At 41.9% G+C, this 10,179-nt stretch overlaps 1 protein-coding gene across 1 annotated transcript in view; it reads left to right on the forward strand.

Moving 5' to 3' along the window:
• The window catches only part of LOC124480054 (major vault protein), a 70,413-nt gene extending 60,851 nt beyond the window's left edge, over window positions 1–9,562 (forward strand). The window contains exons 13-17 of the mRNA XM_047039098.1: window positions 3,431–3,642; window positions 5,732–5,848; window positions 6,145–6,271; window positions 6,420–6,608; window positions 7,490–9,562. Coding sequence (XP_046895054.1) covers window positions 3,431–3,642; window positions 5,732–5,848; window positions 6,145–6,271; window positions 6,420–6,608; window positions 7,490–7,609 — 765 coding nt within the window. The 3' untranslated portion in view covers window positions 7,610–9,562. The remainder of the gene's footprint in view (window positions 1–3,430; window positions 3,643–5,731; window positions 5,849–6,144; window positions 6,272–6,419; window positions 6,609–7,489) is intronic.
• Window positions 9,563–10,179: the final 617 nt, after the last annotated feature.

Raw genomic sequence — 10,179 nt, forward strand, 5'->3', positions numbered from 1 at the left:
TTAAAGGAAGATTTTTTTGATGAGGACAGGGATGAACCACTTGATCTTTTGGACCGCTTGGATGCAACAACACTTCCAATACAAAGTAATTTGAAAGCCCTCCTTCTAAAAGTAGCGCACAAGCAGTTGATCCAAAAACCAAGATATGCAGCAGATAGTGTTTCATTAGTTGCTAGCCACTTCTTAAAAGAAGCGTTTGTGAGGCCACAAGAAATGTATGAGGATAAAAAGAAGAAAGCTTTTGAAGTTGATGCAAGCATCTCCCAAAACCGTTTCCTGCAACAGTACACCCAAGGACTGTGTGATTGTTGTTTGTTGAATAGGCATGAAGCCAAACCAAAAGTCTTGAAAAGCCATCAATATGCTCCACTTATGCATATAACATATGGCTTTAGTTTGTCAATGTGCCACATAAAATTAGGCCCAGGGTTAATGTATACAGTGAGGGAAAAGATTATTAGATTCCCTTGATTTTGTACGTTTGCCCACTGGCAAAGAAATTATCAGTCTATAATTTTAATGGTAGGTTTATTTGAACAGTGAGAGACAGAATAACAACAACAAAATCCAGAAAAACGCATGTCAAAATTGTTATAAATGGGTCACCGGTTAGGGAGTCGGGCTATTAATCAGAAGGTTGTTGGTTCGATTCCTGGCCATGCAAAATGAGGTTGTGTCTGTACTTACTGTAAGTCGCTCTGGATAAGAACGTCTGCTAAATGACTAAATGTAAATAAATTGATTTGCATTGAAGTGAGTGAAATTTGTATATGACCCCTCTCAATCAGAAAGATTTCTGGCTCCCAGCAGTCTTTTATACAGTTAACAAGCTGAGATTTGGAGCACTCCCTTTAAGAGTGTCCACCTGGTGCAGCCAGAACAACCTAGAGCTCAATGCTCTCAAGACAGTGGAGATGGTTGTGGACTTCAGGAAGAACGCAGCCCCACTCACCCCCATCACCCTGTGTGACTCCCCAGTCAACACTGTGGAGTCCTTCCGCTTCCTGGGCACTATCCTCTCCCAGGACCTCAAGTGGGAACTGAACATCAGCTCCCTCACCAAGAAAGCACAACAGAGGATGTACTTCCTGCGGCAGCTGAAGAAATTCAACCTGCCAAAGTCGATGATGGTGCACTTCTACACAGCCATCATTGAGTCCATCCTCACCTCCTCCATCACCATCTGGTACGCTGCTGCCACTGCCAAGGACAAGAGCAGGCTGTAGCGTATCATCCGCTCTGCGGAGAAGGTGATTGGCTGCAATCTGCCTTCCCTCGAGGACCTGCACACCTCGAGGACCCTGAGGTGAGCGAAGAAGATTGTGGCCGACTCCTCCCACCCTGGACACTCCTTGTTTCAGTCACTCCCCTCCGGCAGAAGGCTGCGGTCCATCAGGACCAAAACCTCACGCCACACAACCAGTTTCTTCCCTTCCGCTGTTGGCCTCCTCAACAAGGCCAAGAGTTCACACTGACTGTAGCGACCACAAGAATGTCGCTGAGAGGCTAAGTAAGGGAGATTCACTTGAGTGACGTGCTGCCATCAATTTCAATGTCCGCTCTGGAAGTTACGTTCTTCTGTTTATTTATAGGCAGATACATATATTTCTTGAACAGGACAGCAGATAGAAAAGTGCAAGTGCTTCTGTGCAAAGTAGCGATATAAAAAAATACATGCAATTCTTCCAGTAAGCGTTTTAGTTAATCCAAAATTCCAATAGTCAGCATATTGAGCGGTCAACAAAAAAAGTGCTCTCCCTACTCACCCCCTTGCCATACTACCACAGGTGCCCAGGTGCATATATTAATTCACTAATTCCTATGCCAATACCCACGTGACTTGCATACACACCCACCAGATACCAAAATAAAAGCACCAAAGCACAGACCAATTCAACCATGGCATATGGCTGCTATACTGACTTTAATGACTTCATGTCTTAAAACAATTGCATTTGCACTACTCACAATTCGTGTAATATTTGTATTTTAGACTGTATTTTATACTGTAAATTGGCAACTTATATTTCATTTTATGGCAACTTATATTTTATTTTATTGTATATTTTATTTTAATTGTATTCCACTTAGTATTGCTAGTTTATGTATCCTTAGTATAGTTAGACCATATATCTACATTTAAGATTCCTATATGTTTATTGTATGCACCTTCCTGCCAAAGCAAATTCCTTGTCTGTGCAAACTTTCATGGCGAATAAATCCCATTTCTGATTCTAATCTCATTTCGTTCCCTGTATTAAAACATTTGTCCACAGAAGCAATCAATCAATCAGATTCTAATCTCTACACCATGGCCAAGACCAAAGGGCTGTCCAAGGATGTCAGGGACAAGATTGTAGACCTACACAAGGCTTTAATAGGCTACAAGACCATCGCCAAGCAGCATGGTGAGAAGGTGACAACAGATGGTGCGATTATTCGCAAATGGAAGAAACACAAAAGACCTGTAGATCTCCCTTGGTCTGGGGCTCCATGCATCTCACCTTGTGGAGTTGCAATGATCATCAGAACGGGAACGGGAGGAATCAGGCCAGAACTACACGGGAGGATCTTGTGAATAATCTCAAGGCAGCTGGGACCATGGTCACCAAGAAAACAATTGGTAACACACTACGCTGTGAAGGACTGAAATCCTGCAGCGTCCGCAAGGCCCCCCTGCTCAAAAAAGCACATGTACAGGCCCATCTGAAGTTTGCTAATGAACATCTGAATGGTGAACTGGGTGAAAGTGTTGTGGTCAGATGAGACCAAAATCGAGCTCTCTGGCATCAACTCAACTCGCGAACGCACATACCATACGTGTTTGGAGGAGGACAACAGGACAGGACAAGTCTCCAGACCATAATCCCATAGAAAATCTGTGGAGTGAGCTGAAGGTTTCAGTTGCCAAACATCAGCCTCGAAACCTTAATGACTTGGGGAAGATCTGCAAAGAGGAGTGGGACAAAATCCCTCCTAAGATGTGTGCAAACCTGGTGGCCAACTACAAGAAATGTCTGACCTCTGTGATGGCCAACAAGGGTTTTGTCCCCAAGTACTAAATCATCAATCATGTTTCGCAGAATCAATTTATTACAATTTTGATGTGTTTTTCTGGATTGTATTGTTGTTTTTCTGTCTCTCATTGTTCAAATAAACCAACCATAAAAATTATAGACTGAATTTCTAGAATTTCTTTGTCTGTGGGCAAATTTCCAAAATCAGCAGGGGATCGAATAATTATTTCCCTCACTGTATGCGTCTCCTTCGGGGATTTCTTTGTCTTTGCTCAACACCACAGGGTTCTAGAAACTTCAGCTTTTTTATTTTCTGGTGTTGCAGCAATACGCTGTCATAGAGAAAGACTAAGTTATTGGCTGTCTAAAAAAAATTCCATTCCAAAAAATACATTCTGCTCCCATGTACACAGAATTCTAACCGCATCATCTGCTCGGCGGTATTCGGCTTCGATGACAAACTGACTGTACGCTCCAGTTTCCGCTTCAGCCAGAACGGTCTAGTGATCAGCAGTGTGGACATTCAGTCAGTAGAGCCCGTGGACCAGCGGACCCGTGATGCCCTGCAGAAGAGTGTCCAGCTGGCCATTGAGATCACTACCAACTCTCAGGAGGCAGCTGCACGGTCAGACAGTCATATATCTTTAGCTTTGGTGGTTTGCTCTATCTGTATTATTTTATTTTATTTGTCTCCTCTGTGCACTACAGCTTAGTTTTGATGCAACTGTTTCAACTAGGCTATGTGAGGCTCCTACATACAGTATCATGGGAAAATGTGTCCAAACTTTTGACTGGTACTGTACATACATACTAACTCTTGCACTTTCACGCTTTGTAATTTGAAGAGTAAATAAGCAGCAACAAATGTATGTTGTATGCTTTTTAATCGATGCAATCTTCGATAGTAAGTATGCATATTTTATTTTTATATACATACAGACATATCAGTTGAAAAATGTAAGTACACTTATGAAAACTTTTGTCCTTCTCTAAATGTTTGGATGTTTGATATTAGTTTAAAGGTCACATGACATGAAAACTTCACTTTAAGAGGTTATTTAACATTAATATGTTAAATAGTTCCCCTAGCCTGCCTTTGGTCCCCAGTGGCTAGAATTTTCGATAGATGTAAACCAAGCCCTGGGTGTTCTTCTCCGCCTTTGAGAAAATGAAGGCTCAAACGCTCTGTTTGAAAAGCTGCTTCTTGTGACGTCACACGTAGCTAGGCTACCGCCCTTCTCTCTACTTTGCCCGCCCAGATAATCTGGCCCGCCCATGGAAAACTAAGCTAAGATCGTGCAAAGGCAAGTCCGATATCGGTTTTTCCTGGAGAGACATCATGGCTAGCAAATGGACAGTTGCTCAGTGTTTGGATGTACAAATCAAAACAAAAGTATTTTTGAAATTCCTTCATCCAAGCCTCTGCACAACCAGTATCTTAATTTTATTTTCACTGGAAATGCGCCGACACAACTTTCCAAAGTTCTGTATGTCTGCGCCAAACATTTCAGCCACTACTGTTTCCTCTACTTGAGCCAACACAAAGCTGCCCTTGCTGAAATTAAATTCTGGCTCATTACTAACTCTCCTTGGTCAAGCTACAAACCTTGGACAAGTAAGTTAACTAACGCTATATAATTTTGTTGCTTTACTGTATATGGTTACCTAGCTTGCTACCCTTAGAATGTGGCAGTAACATTAGCTCTGCAGCTAACAGCTGAGTTACTGTTGCTAATGTAAAGGTAGATGGCATCATGTCTGTGTGTGAATACAAACGCTGTAACGCCAGTGATGTACACTTCTTTGTTATTTGGATAACCGTTATGCTGTTGGTGTTATGGCGCATGCGATATCCGCCTTTCCCCTCATTGAAATTATGAGTGTGCACCTCTGCAAACCAGGGTGATCAGATGAGAATGGGCAAATTCGAAGCATCTTACAGCAACGGGGCTACGAGCCAGCTGAGTTACTGTTGCTAATATAAAGGTAAAAGGCATCAAGTGTGTGTGTGAATACAACGCTGTCACACGAGTGTTGTACACTTCTTTGTTATTTGGATAACCGTTCTGCGCTTGGTGTTATGGCTCGCGATATCTGCCTTTCTCCTCATTGAAATGACTATGAGTGTGCACCTCTTCAAACCAGGGTGATCAGATGAGAATGGGAAAATTCGAGGCATCTTACAGCAACGGGTGCTACGAGCCATTGCAATACATCCGTTGTAAACATTAGCGCATGTTGCCGCCCCTCTCCTCCTCATTAGCATTTAAAGCTACAGACACAGAAACAGCGTGTTTTGAGGAAAGCTCATTGAGGGACTGCTCGTTGTGGCTGTAATTATGCACCAAGGCTGAATTTCGGGGAAAGATACTTCAGATACAGTAATAGGGAACCGCTAAGACCTATATAAAAGCATCCAAAAACAGCATATCATGTGACCTTTAATTTATAGGTTTGGAGGTGATATGGTAAAGAAACCCATTGCAGCGGCCGCAAGCACACCTCGCAATTTCTGGGGAAATTGTATCCTCTCTAGTTCTCCCTATTATTTCAAACATTTGGCATTCTATCTTAATAGTTATTTGATATTCTCTATAAATTATAATTCCTCAGATTTACAATGTAAGAGCTACAACATCAGGCCTGAAAAGGCTGTGTAATCAAGTAATTTTAACTAATAAATCAGTAACTGGAGGTGTTTTCATGGACTGCAGCCACGAGGCGGAGCGTTTGGAGCAGGAGGCGCGGGGCCGCCTGGAGAGACAGAAGATCACGGACCAGGCCGAGGCTGAGAAAGCCAGGAAGGAGTTGCTAGAGTTGGAAGCCCTCAGGTGACCAAGAACAGGAGGATAGGCTTACTAATGTCATGGCCTGCAAGCGATGATCTTATAGACGTGCCACTGCACAACTGGAACTATCACTGTCAGCGTAGATTAGCATCAAAACATGACAGCTTGTCAAACAGTATTGTATAACACAGTGTGTGCGTTCGGTTAGTATAAACGTCATATATTATACGTATGTTATGTATGTTAGTGCTACCAAAACTATCCAGGCTGACAAGATGTTCCTGTAATATTTGTACTACTTGACATTGAGTGCTGACTTGTGGTTCTCTAAAATGCAGTGCAGCGGTGGAGAGCACTGGGGCAGCGAAGGCTGAGGCCCAGTCAAGAGCCGAGGCCGCTCGTATCCAGGGAGAAGCAGCCGTCAGCGAAGCCAAACTGAAGGCAGAAGCTCAACGTATTGAGGCTGTACGTAATATACCACTCCTGAGTGTGTGTGTGTGTGTTTATCATCATTCATCTGTATGGATGCTTCTGTTTGTGTGCTCTACAACACAGTGCTGTGTGTTGTAAAGGTGTGTAGCGTTTTCACATCTACTGATGTGTGTATGTGTAGGAGGCGGAGCTGCTGCGGCTGGCTAAGGCGCGTGAGCAGGAGTTGCAGTATAAGAAGGAGACAGACCGCTTGGATATGGAACGGCAGCAGAAAATAGCAGAGATTGAAAGCCTCCGTTTCAAACAGCTGGTGGAGAGCATAGGAAGAGACACACTCAAGGACATGGCCAGAGCAGGGCCAGAGCTACAGGTGACACATGTTAAACAACCATCAGTAAAGCACAATACCAATTACAAATATAGCACCAATGGCGGATTCCTCCTCCAGATTGTGGGCCATTTCAAAATGTACATGGTAGAGAAATGTATCCCACAGATATATACTTTTCAAGGCATTTAGATCAATGGGCAATTTAAAGTTCATTTTTGTTCTTGTTACAAATGATCATTGTACAGAAAAATACATCACACGGACATGAGTTCTTGAGAATTTTTTATTTACCATGAGCAATGAGACATGCATACCAACTTTATTTATTTTTTGGCCTGATGGATTGGGTCAAAATCCCATCATTTAGAAAATGACAACCTCGAGGCGTGGTCTGTAGCGCCACCTATGCTCTTATCAGGCCCATGCTTTCTTATAAGTGTAAGTCTAACCTTTAGTATCTGTGCCAAAGCTGAAGAAAAACCTGTGTTTGGTTGATTCAACTTTATGGTTCTGGAGTAGAATACTTTCTGTTTCAGCAGTGGCATTAACTGTGGCCATACTCTCCAGAATGTCTTATTAACAGACAGACAGGACACTCTTGCCAGAAAGCCTCAAACTCACGCAAGTGTCTCAATTGTGTTTGAGAGTGGATATGTAAAGCATTATTTTAGTGTTAGCGGAATCTTAATAATAATTATAATAAAACTAACAATAAACTGAGGAGGAATCCTCAGTTATTTATTAGGAATCCTAATAAAACTAAAAATAACAATAGCTTTCCTCCTGATGGAGGAATCCTAAATATTGTGGTAACCTTGATGTTATTACTTAAAGCATTATAAAGAAACTGAACCCTAACATTGCTAGACTGTCATGGCTGAAGAGAAGACTCTCCTCTTTCCCTTCTCTCCTTCCACCAGGTCAAACTCCTGCAATCACTGGGACTCCAGTCCACGCTGATCACAGATGGCTCCTCCCCCATAAACCTCTTCACCACAGCCAATGGCTTGCTGGGAGCTCTGCAGGGCCAAGGCAAGTAAGGGGAGAAGAACAAGGAAAGGAGGAGAAGAAGAAAAGCCGGATGAATAGATTCAAAGGATTCAAAACCAACTCCCACATCATCTCCTAAAGTTTTGTTTTTGTGTTTTCTCATGTGAACAGACATGATAGGTACTCTGTCTAGATTGTAATTAATAAAGGGGTTCATGCTTCTTCAGTGTACCCTAAATATCTGATATTAACAGGCTAGAACTTTAATACATGCCACTTTAATTTCCAATATAAACACAATAAGTGTGTAAGTGATCATTGCATCTGTGCTAGTTCAAGGATTAAAGGTTATATTTGGTCTCCAGGGGCCGGTTTTTCAAAAATCTAATCTGATTGGATTATGGCTATCGGATTGGATCAAATCTTGAAAATTTGTATTTCAAAAGAAAAAAAGGATTCAGAAATTGGATTGGATCACGTAATTTAATCTTGTTGATCCGGATCAAACCTTGAGTTTGGGTTTTTAAAAACTTTTTGGTAGGATCGGGATCAATTTGATCTAAAAAATCAGGATTAAACTGATCCCAGCAGGAGGGTGGTTTCATGGAGGATTTTAGGTAACTGAACTTGGTTAGTTAAATAATACAAGATTTATATCATGCATTTTACAGTATTTATATTTAATTATAAATATTTCGGCCCCATAAAATAATCCCCCAAACAGCTGTCAATATTGAACTCAAATAATAAATTCTGTCTTTGTTTATTAAACATTAACCACACTGACACAATCATCAGTCATGGACTTATCAAAAATAGTGTCTAACAATTGCATCTCTTATTGGTCGTCCAGTCGGGCCCTCATTCTGACAGAATGCCGGAGGTTGGTCAGTGTCTCCAATGGGCTCAGGTGCAGGGATGTCATCACAGAGAGGGACTTTGCACCTGGTCGCGATGTTGTGTAGTACAATGCAAGCAAGTATTATGTTGCATGCTTTCTGTGGTTCCACTCTCAAGTAGTTAAGGCATGCAAAGCATCTGTTCAGAACTCCAATTAAGCGCTCAATGGTTCATCTTGTTTTGCAATGAGCAGTGTTGAAGCGTGCCTGCTCGGGCGTGTGTTTAGCCAGAAAAGGGGTCATCAGCCATGGTAGAAGAGGGTAGGCACTGTCTCCTAATATGATACCATTCGGTCGGTTGGTTTGGAGCTCTCTATATAGAGCGCTCTCCCTCAGGATGCGCGCATCATGGACAGACCCAGGCCACTTCACAACACAGTTTGTGATGAGCTCAGCGTTGCCCACAAGTTGAACATTGATGCATTGTCTCCCCTTTTGGTTTACAAACTCCCACTCATTCTCATGAGGTGCTTGTATGTGCACATGGGTGCAGTCGATTGATCCAATAATATTGGGCATATTCCCCAAAAGAAAATAATTCTGCTTGGCCTGGTCATCCTTCGGAAAAAAAACAAAGAAGGCCCATGAGGGTAAATCTCTGTGGGATTTTGGGGGTGACATAAAATAAAGGATCTTGCTTGAAAGCGATTTGCAGCCTAGAACTAGGAGTCTAGGACTGCAAAACCTTTAATTAAGATTATACCCAAGTTTAGGTATCTTAATCCATGATGTTCATCATACATATCTCTTGACTACTGACTATTACCATAGAACGTCTGCTGCAGAAACCCATATTAATTACTCTAACCCATACTGTCACAGTAAGTAAATCTAAAATGTTATGATGATTTGACAAATTCATTAATCAGGCTGGCCAATGCAGTTGAAACAGTTTTCAGAACATCACAAACAGTTGATTATTCCACAACAATGTATGAGTGGACTGCCTGTTTCCAAGACATGGACAATGGTCAAGTTCAAGTCTTTTATTAGATTCTGTCAAATAAAATACTTTTATTGGAGGGGGGATGTTTATATTGTTTGTTTGCTGTTCCGTTCAGTCCTATTTTCTGTTCAAATAAAGCATATTGGAGTGACCCCTCACTATTCTACCTGTTGTTCTTTACATAGCTAAATTGTGATAGTCCCATTTAGACCACAGGTAATCCAGATTTTGTAATCCTGAAAAATTAGAATCCAGATCAGAGTAATCCAATCCCACATTGCTTTGAAAAACCAGCATAAAAATCAAATGGATTACGTGATCCTGGATAGCAGAAAAAGAGATTTCCAAATCTGGATCAGTTTGATCCAGATTAAAACTTTTGAAAAACCGGCCCCTGATTACTGGGACGCACTGGAATTTATAATGATGTGAAGGGTGCATTCATAGTTACCAGGCATTCCTCCTTCAGGTCGCATTCCTCCGTACTTTGGCTGGACTGATGCGTATGAGTTAATTGGTGTGAAGGAGTAGTCTTGGTGTGCTGTATTCCTCCCGAACTTCAGTTAAATCTAACTCCATTGCGTGTCAGTAACAACGTCCCTGTCTGCAGACTCTAGCCGTGCTATAAGTAGGGAAAGCTGCTTGGCGCTTTTAGTCTTAATAGTCAGCCCACCCTTCCCAGAAAGCCTTGGATGTGTGTGCGTGTTCCCAAGCTCGTGCCTGGATGTGTCAGTGAGAATTTGTGCAATAAGTACAATAAGACAGATGGACTTTA

The sequence above is a fragment of the Hypomesus transpacificus genome, chromosome 17 (assembly GCF_021917145.1).
Source record: "Hypomesus transpacificus isolate Combined female chromosome 17, fHypTra1, whole genome shotgun sequence".
Lineage (NCBI taxonomy): Eukaryota > Metazoa > Chordata > Actinopteri > Osmeriformes > Osmeridae > Hypomesus > Hypomesus transpacificus.